The sequence below is a fragment of the Monodelphis domestica genome, chromosome 1, assembly GCF_027887165.1.
Source record: "Monodelphis domestica isolate mMonDom1 chromosome 1, mMonDom1.pri, whole genome shotgun sequence".
Taxonomy (NCBI): domain Eukaryota; kingdom Metazoa; phylum Chordata; class Mammalia; order Didelphimorphia; family Didelphidae; genus Monodelphis; species Monodelphis domestica.
In genome coordinates, this window is record NC_077227.1 from 410,419,293 (window position 1) to 410,441,302 (window position 22,010).

The window sequence follows — 22,010 nt, forward strand, 5'->3', positions numbered from 1 at the left end:
ACCTTCCAGGGTTGGATCAAATAATAGTAATTGTAAAGTGCTTAGCATAGTGCCCGGTACAACATCACATGTAAATTAACTGTGCACGATAATGGAGATGCTAACAATGGAAGGTAGCGGAAGTGGTTTCATGCGGCTTCTTCCGTTAGTTAGTGAAGGAGGTAGAAAACGACAATGGGCGTGGAGGGCTAGGAACCCAGGGGCCGAGGACAGACGGGAGGAGGTCGTTTAGGACCGGCAGACAGCAAAGGAACCAATGGATTCCGCTCTTCATTCATAGAGCAAAGACTCTCCAACAGTTGCTTAGCAACGCAGGCAGCGCGCAATTCGAAGGGAATCCAGGAACCAATCGGTGTATCCGGGGTGAACCATTCCGTTCACAGTAGAGGGAAGCTCGGACCTCCGAGTGAGTCTTTTCTCCTGTCTTCCTGCCCGAGAGATCTTGGAGGTCCTGCAAAAGAAATAAAGACGATAAACTGGACTTTAGTCATAGTCTCATAGGAGAGAAAGGTGACACTGAGCAGGCCCCAGCACCCCAGAAGGAAGGAAGAGCTGATCCACTCTCCGCCCCCTCGCCTGTGACTTGGAGACGTTGGGAGAGGCCGTTCTCCGTAGGGATCCCGGGACTGCGTCGGGGGGCGGGGCGGTTCCGGTGTTCGTGTTGTGGGAGCGGCGGGAGAGCTACTACCTCCCGAGGGCATAGCGACTGGCGGTCTGCTGGTGGGCACGTGAGTATCGGGCCTTGGTCCAGATTTATTCGAGGGAGCACGGGTCGTCAGCGCGGGGTAGGGCCTCGTTCCCTTACCATCTCTGCCTCTTTTCGCTTGGTCGATGACAATGAGCTGGTCCCTCCATCTCCCTTCGTCTCAGAGAGGGGGTGGGGTCAGGCTCGGGCTAGGGCCAGCTGATCCGAGAGCATCCCTTCTCTCCCCTAATTGGGGCCACACGTATAACTAGATATATGTTGGTGCCCAACCTTGTGTGGCGGTAGGATACCCCTCCCTCTTTGGCGTGCCTGTGCTCTCCCACTTGCTAGAGGAACGGTCACTAGCCGCATGTTTTCTTCCCCCCTCTCCCCCGACTTATTGGTAAGGGGTTCTTGAAAGTAATCCACAATTTCCAAGAAAGGAGCGTGCATCGGGCAAAAGGCCCACTCAGTTGGCTTCCTGGTGATGGAGTCAGCCTGCCCAGAGGTGGTTTAGTAGGGTACAGGGGTGGGTTGTAGGTAGATCAATTTTGCCTCGATGTAAGGAAGAGATTCCTAACATTTATTTATTCATTCATTCGTTTACTCATTAAAGAGGCAGAAGAACGGTAAGGGCTAGGCAGTGGGGGTTAAGTGACATGCCGAGGGTCAAACAGCTGGAAAGTATTTGGGGTCATATTTGAATCTAGGACCTCCTGTCTCTAGGCCTGGCTCTCAATCCACTGAGCTACCCAGCTGCCCCCTCCTAACATTTAAAGAGACTCCCAAGGGAATAGATTGGGCAACCTTCAGGTAATGCACAGTTATGAAGTGGCTGTTATTACTTGGGGGCAGTTAGGTGGCACAATGAATAGAAGGCTAGCCCTGGATCTAGGAAAATCTAAGTTCAAATGTGACCTCAGATGCTTTCTAGTTGTGGGATACAGAGCAAGTTAGTTAACCTTTTTTTTTGCCACACTTTTCCTCATCTGTAAAATTGGGATAATAATAGCATTTCTCTCCAAAGGTGGTTGTGAAGATCAAATGAGATGATAACTGTAAATCCTTTAGCACAGCTCCTGTTAGGGAGTGAGCCCTATATAAATGCTAACTGTTATTGTTATTATGTGTGAAGCACTGTTATTGTTGTGGGAAAACACACTGAAGTTTGTATCAGAATCTCACCCCAAGAATGGGAGGCTCTAAGCTCTGTTCAATCCAGAAGTATAAAAGAATTTTATTTAAAGAAATTTTTAAGTCAGTATAACAGCATAGGCTGGTGAAATGGCTTAGGGGCTAGTAGAATTGCTCAGCTGATGGGAGCTGTCTCCCCTTAGCCCTGGACTAATGAAATAGCCCCCTCTGCTACCTTATGGCTATGTATTAAAGCACTAGGGATACAAAGATGCAAAGTTTCTATCTAGGAGCTTACATTCCACAGGGAGGACACAACATATATTGTATTCAGACCTGTAAATGCAAATCTATACAAATTGATGCAAAGTAATTACAAGAATATACCTTATGTATCAAAGTGGGGTCTGGGCTGTGCTTTGAAGGAAGGTGGGGTTCTGCTATGCAGAGGAGAAGAGGGTGTTCATTACATTCCTATTGGAGGGGAAAACATGTTCCAGGATGCTGAGGAGGATAGAATGTCATGTTTGGGGAAGGAAGATTTGGAGACCACCTTGTGGATGTCTTTAAATACTTGGTTAAAAGATTTTGTATTTTAACCTAGAGGGAGGAAGGAATCATTGAAGATTTTTGAAGATGGAGCTGATGTAAATAGGACTTTTATTAGGAATATCAATTTGACAGTTGTGGAGGGATGGATTGTAGCAGGAAGAGGCTAGATCTAGGGAATTAGGGAGAGGCAATTGTAGCAGTTCCCCGGGGAGAATTCATGAGGGGCAGAACTTGGATGGAAACTATGTGAATAGAGAGAAGAAAACATGTGAGAAGCAGTGGAGATAATTTCAGCAAAACTTGGCAACTTAATGCATATGTGAGTTGGAAAAGGATAGAGGGTCAAGAATGACTTCAGAATTATGGCAGGATAGACAAGTAGTATTATCAACAACTAAAGTCATATAAACTAGTGTTTATTAAGTACTTACTATGTGCCAGACACTGTTCTAAATTTTGGAGGTACAAAGAAAGATAGAAAAAGCCTCAGCTCTCAAGGAGCCTAATGGGAGAGACTACGTATAAACAGTTGTGTATAGAAGTTATAGACATAATAAATTGAGGGAGAGGGTAGTCTTAGAAGGAAGGCACTAAGATTAAGGAAACCTAGAAGCTTCTTTTTAAAATTTAATTAAAAAGAAAAACTTAACCATTCTGGAGGGCAATTTGGAATTATGCCCAAAGGGCGATAAAAGACTGTCTGCCCTTTGATTCAGCCATACCACTGCTGGTTTGTACCCCAAAGAGATAATAAGGAAAAATATTTGTACAAAAATATTCATAGTTGTGCCCTTTGTGGTGGCAAAAAATTGGAAAATGAGAAGTTGCCCTTCAGTTGGGGAATGGCTGAACAAATTGTGGTATATGATGGTGATGGAATCCTATTGTGCCCAAAGGAATAATGAACTGGAGGAATGGCATGTGAACTGGAACTACCTCCAGGAATTGATGCAGAGTGAAAGGAGCAGAACCAGGAGAACATTGTACATAGAGGCGGATACACTATGGCATAATTGAACATATGGTCTCTACTAGCAGCAATGCAATGATCCAAGACAATTCTGAGGGATTTATGAGAAAGAACACTATCCACATCCAGAGAAAGAACTGTGGGAGCAGAAATGCAGAAGAAAAACATATGACCAATCACATGGTTCAGTGGGGATGTGATTAGGGTTTTGATGTTAAAAGATCACTCTACTGCAAATATGAATAATATAGAAATAGGTTTTGAACAATGATACATATATAATCTAGTGGAATTGCTTGTCAGCTCTGGGAATGGGGAAGGAAGAGGGGTGGGAAAAATCATGAATCATGGAACCATGGAAAAATATTCTTAAAAACCAACAGTTTAGCTTCCGTCTTAGAATCAATCATGTGTATTAGTTCCAAGGAAGAAGAGTAGGCAATGGGGGTTAAGTGACTTGTCCAAGGTCACATAGCTAGGAAGTGTCTGAGGCTAGATTTGAACATAGGACCTTCTATCTCTAGGCCTGGCTCTCAATCCACTCAGCTACTCAGCTGCCCCCCTGATTTGAACTTTTAAAACATTGCATATAACTTTTTAGTAGAGTGGGCATCATTCTAGGCTTTAGGATTTAAATTCTTCCTATAACACTTACTTGTCCATTTATCCCAGAACAAGACACTTAAATTCGCTTTGCCTTAAGCAGCTACTCTATTTAGTAATAAGTGAAAAAGCATTTACTAATTTAGTTCCATGATGGCGAACCTATGACACACATGTCAGCACTGACACTCCTAGGCATTTTCTATGACATCCAGCCACATACAGAGAAGTATGGGGCCGCATGCTGAGAAGGTAATTTTTTTCTTGAAGTGACACACCACCCAAGTTATGCTTGGTATTTTGGGTGAATTTTGACACACAAAGCTCAAAAGGTCACTGATCATCACTGTAACTAAATCATCACTGATTTAGTTACTTGTTCCCTAATTACTGTGCTAAGTTCTAGGGATACAGAAACAAGTGAAAAAGTCTCTGCCCTGCAGGAATTTACTAATTCATAAATAACCTTCTTAAGAGGGAATTGGTGGTGCAAAGGAATAGAGCGCTGGGCCTGGAATCAGGAAAACCCAATTTCAAAACCAACTTCAGATACTAACTAGCTGTGTAACCCTGGGCAAAGCATTTATCCTGTTTCCCTCAGTTTCCCCAATTGCAAAATAGGGGATATTAATAACACTTAATTCACAGGGTTGTGAGGATCAAATGAGATCATAGTTGCAAAAATCACTTAGCACAGTGCCTGACACATAGTAGGTACTATAGATGGTCATTCCCCTCCTCTTCCCTCTTCTTGGTGGTGTACTTGGAATCAGGAAGATCTGAGTACAAATCCTGCCTTAGCTACTTAGTGTAAGACTCTGGATAAGTCACTTAATCTCTCCCAGCCTCAGTTTCCTCAAATCTGTGTAAGATGGGGGCAACAATAGCAACTACCTCACAGGGTTACTGTGAGGACCAAATGAAAACATATGCAATGCACACTGTAAACCTTAAAGAGCTATATAAATGCTAGATATTATTATTAAAAATAGGAAATATTATTAATCATCAGCATTCTGTGACTACCAGTCATAAAAGGCTCCTTTCGCAGTACTGGGAATGAATTTACCACAGAAAATTGGCACTCTTGCCCTCTACCCTTCATTGACCCCAAGGGCACCCTCATCAGAAGGCCAGCTGACTAGATAGAGCAAGCTTCGCCACTCTTTGAGACCTGAGACTTAGACTTCACCCATACTGTGCTCTGATTCTGAGAAAAAATAGCCACCTCAGACCTTTCTCAATTAGACATATGGGCACAGCCCTTTAACTCCAGTTCTAAACCTCAGTGATTTTTTTGACTTAACTTTTTTTTGGAGAAATATACTTGGGAAGAGGTAGAGTAGAAAGAGAGGAGATTTGTATTGTGTTGGTTGGGAAGTATCTGTTGTGTCAAAACAATGTATAATAAATACATTAGGTTTTTTTCCCTTTTTTTTTTAAGTCCCCTAGTCTCTTGTAAAGTCTTGGGCGGGGCATCTGGGGCTTTTTATAGTTAAGACAGTTTTCCTCCTACCTAACTCTTCCTACCAGTTGCTGTTTTCTTTTTCAGTAAGGGTAACCCAGCCCTCACTAGAGAAGCATCAAGGTCAGATAGTTTTCCCCTTCCCATTGCCCCCTCTTTTCTCCTGGCTAAACCAGGAATCAGCAGGGCCCTGCTGCCCAGGAAGCCTGGGGAAGAAACAAACTGGCAAGGTCATATCCATTTCAAGCCAGCTGTTGCCTCACTGAAATGGCCCCAGACCCAAGCAGCCCCTCAGGCACCACTGCAGAGTCTGCTGGCCCCAGTGATATTTCTGGAGCCTCACCTGATCCCCCTTTGCATGTTTCAGCCTGATAGGGCAGGACCCAAGCCAGTCTGGTTCATCACAGCTGACTTGTTCTGCATGGCAGAACTAAGACCAAGGAGAAGATTTGGATTAACCAAGGTTACAGAGAGATAGATTTCAGCTCAATATAAAGTAAAAATTCTTGGGCAATAGTTGTCCCTCAATGGAAATGAGCAACTGTATGAGGCAGCAAGTTTCCCATCATTGGCAGTTTAAAAGAGGAGGTTATATTGGGCAGTTATTTGGTACAAAGGATAGAGCACTGGGTCTGAAGTCAGGAAGTCTCTTTTTCCTGAGTTAAAATCAGGCTTCAGATACTTAGTAGCTGTGTAATCCTGGGCAAGTCACTTCACCCTATTGGCCTCAGTTTTCTCATCTGTAAAATGAGATGGAGAAGGAAATGGCAATCTACTTCAAGATCCTTACCAAGAAAATCCCAAATGGAGTCACAAAGATACAACTAAAAAAATAATTGAAGCAACATGTTGAAAAGAAGCTAGATTTAGAGTCAGAAGCCCTGGGTTCGAATTTGAGCACTTCCACTTCACTGTTTTGACAAAATGCAAGTTCCTCCTACTCCTAAATTTATCTTAAAGCACTTTGGAGGATACTTACATTGCTCTTAGCCTCCCTATTTTGTGTTATATTTATCCCTTTATATGTCACATCCTCCACTTCCTGAGGGAGCAGGAATTGTATTCTCTTCATCTTTCTATCGACAGAGCTCAGCAACCTGCCCAGAACATAATAGGCACTTAAAGGTTTGCCAGATAGAACTGAAGAGAACCTTAAAATTGCCCTACATTAGAATATTGTTTTGTCTTACATTAGAATATCCTCTAGTCCAACTCTTGCTCAGATCATGAATTCCTTCTATTGTACCCTGTATAATTGGGCTTCTAACTTCTGCTTGAATACATTCTTCAGTAACCTAGGACTCACAATCTCTCTTTTTTTTTTTTAAACCCTCACCTTCTGTCTTAGATTCAATACCAAGTATCAGTTCCAAGGCAGAAGAGCACTAAGGGCTAGGCCAGTGGTAGCAAAAAAATGCCAAAGATGGCACACGGAGTACTCTCTGTGGGGTTCAGACACCCCCCGCCCCTTTACTAGAAAGGTAGAGGGACTTAGGCAGAGCTGCTCCCTTCCCCCTCTCTACCATACCTGACATATTTTCACATCCCCCCTGCCAATCTGTCCAGCAGCCAGTGGGACCACACAAAGGGTAAGGTAGGTAGCTCACAGGTGGCAGAGCTGGAGGGGAGTGGACTGTATTTTCTATATTCTCTAAGGGCATTCCTCACTTCACCCACTCCTCTAACCAGCAGCCCAATGGGAGAGCTTTCTCTCTCCCTTATGTAGGGTAGGGAGGTAGGGGAGCAGAGCATGTGGTCTCTGGGGTGGGGTGGGAGCAGGGGCCAGAACTCCATGTCTAAAAAGTTCATCATCACTGGGCTAGGCAGTTGAAGTTAAGTGATTTGGGTAATACAGATAGAAAGTGTGTAAGGCCAAATCTGAATTGGAGACCTCCCATCTCCAGGCCTGGCTCTCTATTCACTGAGGACAGTGTTCTTTCTTCTCAGGGACAGTGTTCTTTCTTGGTTTTCCTCTTACCTTTATAATTCCTTCTCAGTGTCCTTCATTAGAACATCCTCTGCCTTCTGCCTGCTAAATGTATGTGTCCGCTAAGACCCTATCTTGGATCTCTGCTCTAATTCATTCTCTTCTTTGTTGATTTCTTTAACTACTATTAGTTCCAATTATTTCTCTGTATTTTGGTCCCAATATACACATCTAGACCTCATCTCTGCCTGTACTTCAGTCTTGTATTGCCAACTGCCTGCTATATACATTTCTATCTGGATATCCTAGAAATCTAATATTCACCGTGTCCAAAATACAACTTCATCTCACTAACAAACATAAAAATCCTATTTGGCTTTTAAAGATCTTCAAACTTGATCCCTTTCTACCTTTTAAGTCTTCTTACCTCTTCCTTCTCCCTGCTCCACATACTGTGCTCCAGTGACATTGGCTTCTTTGTTGTTCCTAGCACAAAATTCTCCATACCCCAACTACAAATATTTTTACTAGTTGACCTCCATGCCTAGAATTCTCTCCCTCTTTATTTCCCCTACCTTCCTTCAGGTTCAAGACAAAATCCCATCTTCTGCAAGAAGCTTTTTCCAGAGGGGCAGCTGGGTAGCTCAGTGGATTGAAAGCTGGGCCTAGAGATAGAGGTCCTAGGTTCAAATCTGACCTTAGACACTTCCCAGCTATGTGACCCTGGGCAAGTCACTTAACCCCCATTGCCTAGCCCGTACCACTCTTTTGCCTTGGAACTAATACACGCGATTGATTCTAAGATGGAAGCTAAACTGTTGGGTTTTTAATTTAGAATATTTTTCCATGGTTACATGATTCATGATTTTTTCCTCTCCTCTTCCTTCCCCACTCCCAGAGCTGACAAGCAATTCCACTGGATTATACATGTGTCATTGTTCAAAACCTATTTCTATGTTTTTTAAAGGGTTAAAAAAAAATAAGTTCAAATCAGAGACAAAGTCAATCAATTTCTCCAGGTCCTTAGAGCCCTAATGAAGGACATGGATCAGATGGTTTCAAAGGTCCTTTTCAGCTCTATGATCAAAGCTATATATGTGTATATATATATATATTTTTTTAAACCAATGAAGAAACTGAGGTTCTAAGATGTTAAGTGACTGACAGATTCTTACAGCTTTTAGGATTCAAATCCAGATCTCTTTAATCAACTCTTGGGTTTTTTCATTCCTCTTCTCTGCCTTTTAAACTGTAGCCCATTAGAGCCAAAAGGCATCTTAGAGATTGTCTTATGGAGGACAACCTCCCCCATTTGTCAGATGGGGAAGCTCAGGCTCAGAAAGGGGAAGTCAGTAACAATTAGAACTCAAACCCAGATCTTTTGACACCTGGGCTAGGTTTCACTTTAAGGATCTTTAACTATCACAGATCAGGGGCATAGGCTAGTCACCCCAGCGTCAGGAAGGGTGCAGAGAGCAGAGGAGGCAACCTTGGAGGGTGGATCCACTTGTAGAATTCCCTAGACTGTTTTGATTTCATCAGTGTATCATCAGTGTGTCATCCAGTACCCAGGAGGAAATTCTTCTGGGGAATTCTACCTTGTCCCTCCCTCAGTCCCAGTCCAGGGGAAACAAATATCTATAGATTTGGAATTAGGCTAGGAATCAGGTAACCTGGATTGGAATTTTGGCTTTGGGACTACCTCAGTATCCTCATCTGCCAAATAGGGATTCTCCATCAAGGAGGATGGCAGAGATGGATTGGAATGGTATTGGGGTTTGTGGACCTTACCTCCCCTGCCCAGCCCACCTAAGTTCAGTATCTTTTGATAGGGAAGGATATTGAGGCATAGAGAGGGGAAATGATTTGCCTAAGATCACTCAGGTGAGTCAGTGGTAGAGACCGGATGAAAATCTAAGTTTCCTGATATCCAGTCTAGGGCTTTCTCCATTGCATCACATATCCCAGGAAAGCAGAGATACATGTTGGAACTTGAAAGGGATAGTTCTCAGATAAACACCTTCATTGGTTTCTGAGTCTTCAGCACAGCTGGTGTTTGAGAGTCTCCACATTCTGGCCCCAAGCTACTCTTCCAGTCTTATCCTGCATCAGTCTCCAGCATGCATTTTCTGCCCCAGCCAGTTGGGGCTGCTTCTTGTCCATAGAATCCCAGAAACAAATTCCCTTATCCTTTACTGTGTGACATAGGATGTTGGTTACTTCTCAGGTCTCAAAAGTTTCTATATCTATAAAAGGAAGAGATTGGACTAGACTTTCTTGAGTTCCTCTCATGGATCCTATGATCAAGTGACTGTACATTCTTGACTTCTCTCCTTCAGTCTTATCAGGGTCTAGCTTAAATCCTATCTAGGGATTGAACTCTTCTCTGTCTATAGCCAGTCATGCAGTCATTTAGCATTTATTAAGTACCTACTATGTGTCAGCCAAGCTTTGGGAATACAAAGAAAAGTCAACACTCCCTGTTTCCAGGCACTCACAGTCTAATAGAGGGGGACAACGTACAAATAAGTCATTGACAAGATAAAGCAGAAGGAAAGGATAAAAATTAAGAAGGCCTAAGAAAGGCTTCTTGTAGAAGGATTTTATTTGAGACCTGAAGGAAGCCAGGGAAGCTGATAAGGGAGACTGCCGGTGAACATGTTTGTAGTTAGGAGATAGAGTGTCTTGTGCTAGGAATTTAGTAAGGAGACTGAGTCACTGGACTGTAGAGTATGTGGAGAAGAGTCAGGAGTAAGAAAACTGGAAAGGTAGGAAAGGATCAAGTTTAAAAGGACATTCTAAGTCAGAGGATTTTATCTTTGATCCTGGAGATGATAGGGAGTCACTGGATGGAGTTAACTGAATAAGAAGGATGACTCTTTTTCCTGTTCTATAAGATACTAACCCTAGATAACGTGGCCTTGTTAGTGATCTTTACTTGTATGTAATTTTTCTCTTTCATTAGACTCCACTTTCTCTCCTGTATCCTACCTCCTGCCCAGAGCAGGTACTCAGTAAATGTTTGCCGAAACATTGTTTGCCCACTGGAAGCAAAGTCCAGAGGCACCCAAGACACAGTGGAATACCATCTCCTGTGTCCTACTAACCTCTCTTTGATATATGGGACTCTTGTTCCTCTAACTTGAGTCCTGAAAACTGGGAATCCATTTTATTTATCTCTGTATCTCTACAGCACAGGATGGGGCAGGTAGCTGTAGTTTAGGAAATACTTCAAAAGGTAGTTAGTGCACTACCTTAGAAGGTAGGATGTGAGGCTGGAATGGATCTTGGAAACTGTTGAGTGTAAGGAGAGAATAATCACCATAGCTGACATTGATACATGCTTCAAAATTTGCAAAGCAAATGTGACTTCAGAGCTGGCCAATGATCTTAATTATAGGACCTCAGAGGTCATTTAGTCTAATCTTTTTATTTTATAGATAAGAAAGCTGAGGCCCACAGAAGTTCAATGAGTTTACCAAGGGTGACCCAGCTGTCAGAGATAGATACCAGGTCTTCTGGATTTCAAGTCCATTGTTCTAAGCACTGTACTGCAAGTATTACTATTGCATTTCACATCTGAGGAAACTGAGGCACAGGTGAAGTGATTCATCTATGAAATGTCAGAGGCAGAATTTGAATTTATGTCTTTCTAGGTTCCAAGCTCTTTCTCCTTATTACATTAGACTCGGTAAGTGACTCGACTGGGATCATGAGTTAGAGCTGGAACTAGATATTAGATTCCCTATTTCTAGCACAAGTCTTTTTCTATTTATACCTGGCTATTTCCTACTTATAAATTTTGAACTAAAAGGATTCTCACTTTATTCCCTTGGGGGTAGATCAGGCTAGAAATATAAACATGCTTTCTAAAGCAGGGTAAAGCCAAAAGAATCCTGGGTTTGAAATTAGAGGACCTGGTTTTCAATCCCAGCTCTGTTACTTATAGCCTAGATAACCTTGGGCAAGGCTTGACTTCTGTGAGTCAGTTTCATCATCTGGAAGATGAAGGGATTGGACTAGATGTACCCCAAAGTTCCTTTCTCTTTTTTAAATTTTTAAATTATTTTTAAAATTAATTTATTTAGTCAATTTAGAACATTATTCCTTGGTTACAAGAATCACATTATTTTCCTCCCTCTCTTCCCCCCCACCCTTCCTGTAGCCAACTCGCAATTTCATTGGGTATTACGTGTGTCCTTGATCAGAACCTATTTCCATGTTGTTGCTGTTTGCATTAGGTTGTTCATTTAGAGTCTACATCCCCAGCCATAGCCCATAGACCCATGTATTCAAACAGTTGTTTCTACTCCCACAATTTTTCCACTGAATGTTGATAGTGGTTTTTCTTGTATATTCCTCCAAGTTGTTCAGGATCACTACATTGCCACCAATGGAGAAGTCCATTACATTCGATTGTACCACAGTGTATCAGTCTCTGTGTACAATGTTCTCCTGTTTCTGCTCCTTTTGCTCTGCATCAATTCCTGGAGGTTGTTCCAGTTCCCATGGACTTCCTCCACTTTATTATTCCTTTTTGCACAATAGTATTCCATCACCAACATATTCCACAATTTGTTCAGCCATTCCCCAATTGAAGGGCATCCCCATATTTTCCAATTTTTTGCCACCACAAAGAGCACAGCTATGAATATTTTTGTACATGTCTTTTTCCTTATTATCTCTTTGGGGTACAAACCCAGCACTGCTATGGCTGGATCAAAGGGTAGAGACTTTCTTTTATCGCCCTTTGGGCATAGTTCCAAATTGCCCTCCAGAATGGTTGGATCAATTCACAACTCCACCAGCAATGCCTTAATGTCCCGACTTTGCCACATCCCCTCCAGCATTCCTTATTTTCCATTACTGTCAGGTTAGCCAATCTGCTAGGTGTGAGGTGATACCTCAGAGTTGTTTTGATTTGTATCTCTCTGATTATAAGAGATTTAGAAGACTTTTTCATGTGCTTATTAATAGTTTTGATTTCTTTAACTAGAAATTGCCTATTCATGTCCTTTGCCCATTTATCAACTGGAGAATGGCTTGATTTTTTGTACAACTGATTTAGCTCTTTATAAATTTGAGTAATTAGACCTTTGTCAGAGTTTTTTGTTATGAAGATTGTTTCCCAATTTTTGCTTCCCTTCTAATTTTGGTTGCATTGGTTTTGTTTGTACAAAACCTTTTTAATTTGATGTAATCAAAATGATTGATTTTACATTTTGTGACTTTTTCTAAGTCTTGCTTGGTTTTAAAGTCTTTCCTTTCCCGAAGATCTGACATGTATACTATTCTGTGTTCACCTAATTTGCTTATAGTTGCCTTCTTTATATTCAAGTCATTTACCCATTCTGAGTTTATCTTGGTGTAGGGTTTGAGATGTTGATCCAAACCTAATCACTCCCATACTGTCTTCCAATTTTCCCAGCAATTTTTATCAAATAGTGGGTTTTGGACTCAAAAGTTGGGATCTTTGGGCTTATCATAGACTGTCTTGCTGAGGTCACTTACCCCAAGTCTGTTCCACTGATCCTCCTTTCTGTCTCTTAGCCAGTATCCTTTCTCTTTTAAAGCCTGTGATTCTAAAGATTTTGTAAATTCTGGGCTCACCAAGTTGTTGAGGGATAAGTAAAGGAAGCTCTAGCTATTTATTGGGGGCTTATACTGTGAAATTGGCATCTAGGAGGAAGGTCCACCCACCAAATGATTTTACTAGAGAATTGTCCCTGCCTTGGGCTCCTGAAATGACTCCTATTTCTGTAAACATTTTTTTTTAAACTCTTACCTTCTGTCTTAAAATTAGTGCTGTGTATTGTTTCAAAGGCAGAAGAGTGGTAAGGGCTAGGCAATTGGGGTTAAGTATCTTGCCCAGAGTCACATAACTAGAAAGTGTCTGAATTCAGATTTGAACCCAGGACCTCCCATGTCTGGGCCTGGCTCTCAATCCACTGGGTCATCCAGCTGCCCCATCTGTAAACATTTTAAATGAAGGAAGGAGTGTAAACATTATTGTCTCCATTTTACAAATGAGGACACAGAGTTTCAGAGGGATGAAATTATTTGCCCAAGATTATGCTATTTGTGTACAAGACCCCAGAGAACTCAAGACCCTTACATTCCTAATCCATTTTTTCCCTTCTTTACAATGCCCTGTTCACTCTCTCTGTTGGCTTGTGAGCTAATGGTGAAGGGGATTTTGCTTGGAGAGGGCAGGAGAGGAGGGCAAGATATGGATCGATTTCCTCTCAGAACCTTTTGGTTGGAAAAACCCAGCAGCTCAAGTTTCAGGGTGACCCCATCCATGCCTTGGGAGTGGGTGGGCAGGTTGGTGATCAATTCAGGGCTGACTCATAGTAGGGGGGATGAGAGAGGCACATCCTTTGTGAGTCATCTCCCCCCTGTTTTCCTGGGTAGCTGGCCTAGGGTCTGGCCCCTAGGGATGGAGATAGGGATGTGGGTTTGGGTTCTTTTCTGGCACCCCTTGTTCCATTATTCTCTCAGGACTTGTGCTTGGCTGGAGAGGGAGGAGAATGAGGGGGTAGATCCGGCTGGGAAGCTTCTTTGCTTCAGTGACATTGTTAGGATTCATAGACATGGTTCTGCTCTGTAGAGAATTATTTGAAAGAACACTAGACTTGCAAATCAGAGAATTTGAGTCTTGGTTCAGCTATTCCCTCACTGTAATCCTGGACAATTCCCTATGCCTTTTTGAACCTCAAGTTCACAAATTGAAAATGGGTTAATGTTGCCTTCCCAACTTCGCTTCATAAACCTTAAATTGATATGGAAATGTGAGCTAATAAAACTAATTATAATGTGGAGAAGGGCAGGAAACAATAGCAGTATTATATGTGAAATGGGAGCTATTATTTATTATTTACATCCCTCCCTATCTTCATCATCCCTGTGTCCTGTTCTCTTTCCCTCCCTCTTCCCTAAACATGGGCCCCCTCCCTCCCCTCTGGACAAGCTGAAGCAGAGCAGGTCATTGAGGTGGCAGAGGGGGGAAATCAATGCATCAGCCAATCATCAAGCTTTGATTAAGGCTGAGTGGGTGGAGGGAAGGCATCCTACTATAAATGCAAGGGCAAAATACTCTTTGCCCTCTTGAAAGAGGGTGGGGACCCCCTCTCTGCCCAAACAGATGGTGGATTAGAATAGGGAGACTAGATCTCAGAATTCCAGAGCTGGAAGGGGCCTTAGAAATTACCTTATGTCACCTTTTCCCTGAAATGGAATCCCCCTCTAAAGTATCCTTGGTGGACAGTCACTCAACTTCTCTGCTTCACTTTCTGAGGTTTATAACAACTTTACAAAGTATTTCCTTCCCAACAGACTTGTGAGGTAGATAGGTGGTGCAAGTAAGATTTTTTTGTTTTTTTGAGCTGTAAACTGAGGCTCAGAGTGGGGATGTAACTTGTCTAAGGTCTTCTAGAGAAACAGAAGAGCTGAAACTAGAGCCTGTCTCCTGATTCTAACTCTAGGGTACCCCTTCTGCTCTAATATTTTGTTCTAGGGTTCCCTCCCAGCTCTGACCTTCAGTGTTCCAAATGGCCATCCATCCTACTTGGATCATGGATCATAAGCCTATCCCCAGACTCAGGCTCCCTTGTGTTGTAGTTTCTGGGGCACTCCTGGAGGTGGAGCTGGGACCTGAGTGCTCAGATATCCCCGCCCTTTGTGGGCTTTCCCCCATGCCTGGGTCATAACTGATTGCAGGCTCTTGCAGCTAGCTACCTGAAGCCCTCAACTCCTCCCTTAACCTTCTGGACTCTGTGGCAGGGCTGTACCTGGAGCAGGGGCTTCCTCCCATTCCCTGGTCCCTTCTCAGGTAACACCTGGGCCTGGGCAGCTCAGCTTCCCCGTGGACGGTGGCAGGAAGTTGCGCAAAGGCGGGTTACCTGAGCTTGAGGGGAGCCAGCTCAGATCAGGGCAGAGCGGAGGAGGGGCTGGCTGCTGGAGAGAACACAGACAAGTATGTGGCTGCCTTTAGACCTGGGATGTTGCTGACTTCTGAGGGTATGCGGTATTGAGGCACAGGTGAGCCCTGGAAGAATGGACTTGGGAGTTTTGGGGGAGTATTTGTGCTAGAAATATTTCTTAGGGGACTGGTGAGACTCCCATGGGCTGGTACTGCTAGTGCCTTAGTGGCAATCGTCCTGAGGTTTCAGGATGAAGACACTTCTTCCTTCCCTCTCCTGCTCTCTTTAACTCCTCCGTCCCCCAGAAGAATTTCATTCCTTATAAGAGGCAGAGGCTGAAGAGGAAAACTGAGGCCATTTACGTGAGTGTATATATTTGTGCAGAGGAGAGAAAGCTGGGTTCTGGGTAGTAAGAGCTGGTCAGAGGCTGAACCAGGGGACTTTTGTTAAATTTGTAGGTTCTGGAAGACAAGGAGGAACCTGGGGCAAGACTGAAACCGTCCCAGCAAGAGGTCTCTTCTAATCCTGAGTGTATGAGGAACTATATAACATGTACTGCAGGTCTCAGTGGGACCTGACTCCCAGAACCCTTTAGGAGCTCCAGGACTCTTTAGGGAGAGGTAGGTTGGTTGAGAGTGCCTCTGGATAGAGGACCAGGTTCTGGACCATGGACTGTGTTCTGGGAACTTTTCATTGATCTGCCATTTGTCCTTCCTGCCCTGAGTCACTGACTGGGGCTGTGCCAGCAGATTTAGGTGCATCATTTGAAAACCCATTACAACTGGCTGTTGGCTAGACTTTGGGGTGGAGTCAGGGCATGGAGACAAATTTTGAACAAATTCCCTTATTGTGAACTTTGACGTATAGAATCATGGGATTGAGAGCTAAATGGAACCTTAGAATCTTCCCATTTTGTAGATGAAGAAACCAAGGTCTGGAGAGGTAAGATGCTTGCCCAAAGCTATATAGCTAATAATAGAAGAGATAGGACTCAAATCCAGGCTCTGATTTCTAGTCTAGAGTTCTTTCCCTTACCCAGTACCCTGCCTCTTGGGAGAGGGCTAACATCCTTACCTTCCAGAGCTCAGTTTCCTTGTCTGTAAAACGAGATAAATTACATATGCCATTTAATCACATCCTTAGAGTGCTTGAAGATTCAGAGAGAACTGATAGTTTGGAAGGTTAAGAGAGGATGGAGCAGAAGTCCATTTTGGTAGTCTCTTAGCCTAGAGGCTTCTTGAGTTTGAGGCCAGGGTGAGGTTTTTTTTCCCCCTTGGCTTGTCCCTTCTGGGCACCTATTCAGGCAGCCCCTAGCCAGGAGTGCTTGAATCGTTGTTGTCCCCTTTATTTGGGGTGAAGTGCAATTATCTCCCGGATCCCCTGGGCTTGGATCCCCGAGATAATGAGAATGAGAGACAGAATTATGAGAACCCAGCTGGCCCATCTGCAGGGGGTGGAGTGCTGCAGCCCTTGGCATCTGTGACCTCCTTCCCAGGGAGTGAGAGCTCTTCCATGCAACGAGTCTGACTGGTTTGTAGGCCTCTCCCCTACCAGCCAGCTCTGGGAGGTGCCTGTGTGAACTCTGAAGGCCTAGGCAGGAAAAAAGAGGAAAGAAGAAAGGGAAGCCAGCAAGTGTTGGGAGGAGGGCACATTTCTGCCCCTTATAAGTAGCTAGTCACTTAGGAAGGGGAATGGAACTGCCAGGAGGGGAGGGTGACTTCCTTTGATCTAGCCAGCCCATGTCCACTTCAGTTTAATGAGCTGGGTCCTGGAGATTTTTGTTGTTGAGTCATTTCAGTCTGTGACCCCATTTGGGGTTTTCTTGGCAAAGATTCTTTATTGGTTTGACATTTCCTACTCCAGCTCATCTTACAGATGAGAAAACTGAGGCAAACAGGGTTAAGAGACTTGCCCAGGGTAACACAGCTAGTAAGTGTTCTGAAATTTTATTTGAATTCAGGGCTTTCTAACTCTAGGTCCAGCACTATCCACTGTGCCACTCATCTTCCCCAGACCCTGGAGATATACAGAAAGGAAAACAACAAATATTCCCTGCCCTCGAAGAAACTTCCATTGTACTGGGGCAGAAGTGAGTAAATACAAAGTAATAAAAGTAAAAGGGCAGAACACTAAGGACTGACTGACTGATAGTTCAGGTAAGACCCAAGCAGAGTGTCTTGGGGTTTGGACTCCAGTTTCTCATCCCACTTGAGATCCAGAGGAATGAAGGGTCTCCTGACCCTCAGAGAGACAATTGATGGAGAGAACTATTCTTTCTGCCCCCACCCACATACCTCTCCCTGGTTCTGAAGGTGGCATTGTATCCTCTCTCTCAGCCTCAGGTTCCCTTCTCTTGTTTTATCTCACAAGCATTTATTAAACACCTACTATGTGCTTAGCCTTGTGCTAGAGATACAGTGGGTTCTTCACCACTGACGTACCGTGTGACCTAGGGTGGACCGTGTGACCTAGTGTGAATCACATCCCCTGGTATTTTTGGTTCTTTGGAGTTGGGAGGGAAAGGAGGCAGATCCTTTGCCTGGTCCTGCCTTCCTTCCTCCTGAAGGCATTGGAGTAGGAGTCTGTATATGTTGATTAGATGGAGCCTGAAGCTAAGTGGGGAGTGAGAGGGCAGGCATGAGGAGAGGGTGACAGCTTTGGCTTTGGAAGCAGAGAACCTGGGTTGAGGACCTAGGACCTTGCTTTAGGGGATTAGAACTGATCATATAATTTCATTGGTAAAAGGATGTCCCTGTGCGGAATTATCTTTGCCAGTTCTGTTCTGTACCTTTTCTGTAACTTAAGAGTCTGGAAAGTTACCCAGAACACTGAGTGGTTTATGACTTGCTTGGCTGAGATCATATAGCTAGCATTTAGCAGAAGCTGGATTTGAATTCAAGTCTTTTGGCTTTGAGGCAAGTTCTCTATGCATAACTATACTATTTCTCTCTTTAATTGGACTTAAATTCTAGATATAACCTTGGACATACCAAACTATTCTGGGCCTTAGTTTCCTCATCTGTAAAGTAAGAGGGTTATATTAGATGATGTCCAAGATCTTGTCTAGTTCTGAATTCTGTGATCCAATAAGAAGGGAACTTTTGGGTCCCAGTATTTATCCATTGCATCCCTTTCAAGGTCAGGCAATGCCAGTTTTGTAGTAAAGATATGGAAAAAGAGAGGACCAGAGCCCTTTCTGGAGTGAATTATATAGTCCTAAGGATCACCTCATCCCACCAGTTTATTGTTACAGAGGAGAACTGAGGCTCAGAAAGGTGTAAGGATTTTCCCAAAGTCAAACTAGGGTTCTGGTGCCTGGATCTCTTGCTCATTTCTTTTTCTTTTTATTCCCTCTCTTTCCCCATGCCCCTTTTTTCTCTTTCTCCTAGGTCCTTCTCTATCTCTTTCCCCATCTCTTACCTCTCTCTCTTCTTTATCCCCTCTCCATTTCTCCATCTCCCCTTTTCCTCATTTTTCCTATCTCCCTCCTCTCTGCTTCTTTCCCATCTCTCCTCTTCACTCTCATCCTCTACTTCTCTCTTGGGTCTCATTCCCCCTCTTTGTCTTTCCATCTTCCCTTCTCTGTCTCAACCCATATCCCATTCTCTCTTCTCTCAGCTCCCCTCCCCCACCCCTCCTCCATCTGTCCCTCCTCTCTCCCTGTCTCCTCCCTCCCCCTCCTCCCTCTTTTTACCTCCCCCCTCCCTTCCTTTTCTTTCTCCTTTTCCCATTTTTGCTCGGTCCACAGGGAGAGTGAAGAATGTGTGGAGGGGGCAGGTCTTGGGGCTGTTTGAAACTTCTTTCTACAAGCTGATTGGCTGTTTGGCGAGAGGGGATCCCAGCTAGGGGTGGGGCCTATACCTTGAAATAGGGAAGGGAGCTAGTGGGAGTAGTTCAGTTCATTGCTCTAGCAGTCAAGGGGTGTTGGGAGGGTGGGGTGGAGTGGGGGTGGCTAGGGTAGCCAGAAGTGAGTGATGTTGGCTCAGATGCTCTAGCTTTGTGCCTTTGTCTGAGCCAGGTCACTAGCCACAGTCACTGACAGAAGCTCTACCTCACAGTCTTCCCCCATCCTTTTCTTGTAGAGGATTTGACTCCAGCAGCCTCAGGAGCCTAGACGTCCAGCTGTCGCAGTCTCCCCAGCCCCCTCCAGAGACCAGCTCAGGGTATGTGATTTCTTCCTGATCCCTGCTTGAACTCAGCCTCAGCTTCCACAGGTCCTTGGGGTGCTAACAAGGCAAGAGCTGACAGTCATGCCCGTGGAGACTCTGCCCACAGCTGGCAGCCTGAAGGAGGTAGCACCTGGGGCCTGTGCCTCCAGCATGCCCTTCCGCATCCTTACCAAGGGGCCTGGCTACTTCCGACATCAGGGTGAAGGCAATGTCCGGAAACCGAGTGCTGTGGAGCGGCTGGAAGCAGACAAGGCCAAGTATGTGAAGAGCTTACGGGTGGTCAGCACTCGCCAGGAGCCTATAAAACCCCTACTCTTGAAGCAACCCCTGTTCAGCCCTGGGGTTCGTAGAGCAATATTGACACCAAACCGCCGATCTCCAGGAGTGGGTAGCCGCCGGGCAGAAGCATGTGGGGCCCGGGCCTCCCTCAACATGGATGTCCTCAGCAATCTCATTAACTTGTGTGACAGTCCTTCGCCCCTGCCTGATGGCCCTCCCCCAGAACGCAAGTGGAAGGCAGGACCCTCACCTGGTCTAGGTCGGAGGCCCCTGGGGGATGGGAAGCGGATGAGCCCTGCCTCTGAGGGTTCCTTCTCTACCCCTCTTCGAACCCCTAGCATAGCAGCAGTGCGCAGAGTGGATGTCCGGCCCACTGGGGAGCCCCAAATTCAGGCCATACCCAACTCACCTGCCAGCCCTTGCTCTAACCTGGGCACTTCACCAGGCCCTAGTCCCCAAGAAGGTTCTCGACGTCTTACCCACCTACACCGCTCCAAGTCAGACCTGAGTGACCGCTTCTCCAGGGCCACAGCTGACCTTGAACGCTTCTTTAACTACTGTGGGCTAGACCCAGAGGAAGCCCGTGGCCTGGGCGTGGAGCACTTCGCCAGGGCCAGCTCGGACATAGTCTCCATTAAATTCCATAGCGTCAGCACCAGCAGCTCAGAGGGCACTCGCTCCCAGCGCAGTGAGGCCACAGCTGAGGACAGGGCCAGAGAGCGGACCCCTTATGGTGTGTCTGTCATTGAGCGAAATGCCCGTGTCATCAAGTGGCTGTATGGACTGAGGCAGGCTCATGAGGCAGCTCAAAGAAGCTCCAATGTTTAAATGCCCCTAGCTTTGTGTTCCTGAGAAGGGATGCTCTGGGCCCCCTTGTGGATATCACTGTTGATATCCATAATGATGCACTCCCTCCCTATCACCCCCTGGCTCCAGGGTTGTTATTAGACATTCTGATGGAGATCTGGCCCAGGATTGGTGAGCCAGGGACCTTAGGACAGATTTCTTGCATGTTGGGTTCCATGAGACCAGTATCTTCAGCAGTGATGAGGTCTTGGACCCTTGTCAGTAGACTTGATAGAAAGCAGACACTTTGACCAATTCAGAAAGTGGTAGTGGTGGTATGTGGGGATCCCCTCCTTGCAGGGAGGCAGAGGAAGAAGCCAGTAGTGGTTTGTGGGGAAAGGAGAAAGGAAGCCAACCTGGGGATATCAGACCCATGTGAAGCCCTGTTAAGCTCATTCTTTCCAGTGATGGATAGAGTTTGAATGAGAGGAGGGAAGAAGCCAGAGGATATATATGTGTATACACACACACACACATGTGTGTGTGTGTGTGTGTGTGTGTGTTGCAAATTCCTCATAGAAGGCTGGAACCTCTCACTCCCCCCTCACCCCCTTAACTTGTCCCAGGTCCTCACAAGGTCTTCCCAGCACAAACTTTAAGGCTAATGCTCTGACAGTTGCCCTTAGGAGGGTGGGAATTAGGGCAGCCAGTCCTCACCATGGGAGTGTATCTATAGAGCTTGGGCACCAGGATGCCCACCAGTCTGGCATAGGAAGGACCTGTTGCAAAGGCTGGATATCATCAATTTTCCTTGTTTTCCCCTGATGGCCTCATTTCTCATCTCCCCCCATAATTAAGGCTTAGGGAGCACACCTAGTATGTGCTAGGGTACCTGTTCTGGTGTCTTCAGCATGTCTCCCCTTTGAAGCCACACCAAGAGAGTGAGTGAGTGTCTGTGTGTGTTGTGTGTTGGAGGTGGGAGGGGGTTGGGGGAGAAGAAGAATTCATAGCCAGATACTTACTACCTTGACTCTGCTGGGCAGATTTCCCAAGAAATTGGACTCTTGATCCCTCTTCCCTTGAGCTTTGGGGACCCAGTTTCACCATGTCACTGGCTGGACCCCTGCTGTTCTTTGGAGTTTGCTTTTTTGTTAATAAATCTGAGTGGTTTTGTTTGGAAAAAAGGTCTCATTCTGAAATTGCTGTTTTTGGTTTCCTGTTCTTAAGGTATGGACCCAGGCCCTAGCCCTGGGTTGTGTGTGCTTTGGGGGAGGGAGGTTGGGGAAGAGGGGGGAAGGGGACAGAGCTAAGCTTTGAAGGTTTCACTAATCATTAACTTCCCTAGATAAGCTGAGATTTTTGGAGGGCAGAGTCTTCCTCAGGCTTATTCTAGCCTGGCATAGAATGGAATGGGATAGAAGAGAGAACATGGGGTTTGAAGTTTCAGAGGTTACATCTGAGTCTTGACCTTGCTTCTTTTCTGCCTTTGTGACTTTGGGCAAATCACTTCCTTTCTCT

The 22,010-nt window shown here is 44.9% G+C and overlaps 1 protein-coding gene across 6 annotated transcripts; it reads left to right on the plus strand.

The window, feature by feature from the left end:
• Positions 1-397: 397 nt before the first annotated feature.
• FAM110A (family with sequence similarity 110 member A) lies at positions 398-21,676 on the plus strand. Of its 6 annotated transcripts, none has more exons than XM_007474497.2 (3): positions 13,988-15,376; positions 15,717-15,878; positions 19,341-21,676. In XM_007474497.2, the coding sequence occupies exon 3, from the start codon at positions 19,509-19,511 to the stop codon at positions 20,532-20,534; it is 1,026 nt and encodes a 341-aa protein (XP_007474559.1). In that variant the 5' UTR covers positions 13,988-15,376; positions 15,717-15,878; positions 19,341-19,508; the 3' UTR covers positions 20,535-21,676. The 6 variants fall into 6 exon arrangements, with proteins under 6 accessions (XP_007474557.1, XP_007474559.1, XP_007474558.1 ...); XM_056811984.1 differs by lacking the exon at positions 13,988-15,376 and adding an exon at positions 15,421-15,620; XM_007474495.3 differs by lacking the exons at positions 13,988-15,376; positions 15,717-15,878 and adding an exon at positions 398-728.
• The last annotated feature ends 334 nt before the right edge of the window (positions 21,677-22,010 follow it).

Excerpts from the sequence above, each read along its gene's own strand:
- FAM110A (XM_007474495.3), top strand. The coding sequence starts at position 19,509 with ATGCCCGTGGAGACTCTGCCCACAGCTGGCAGCCTGAAGGAGGTAGCA.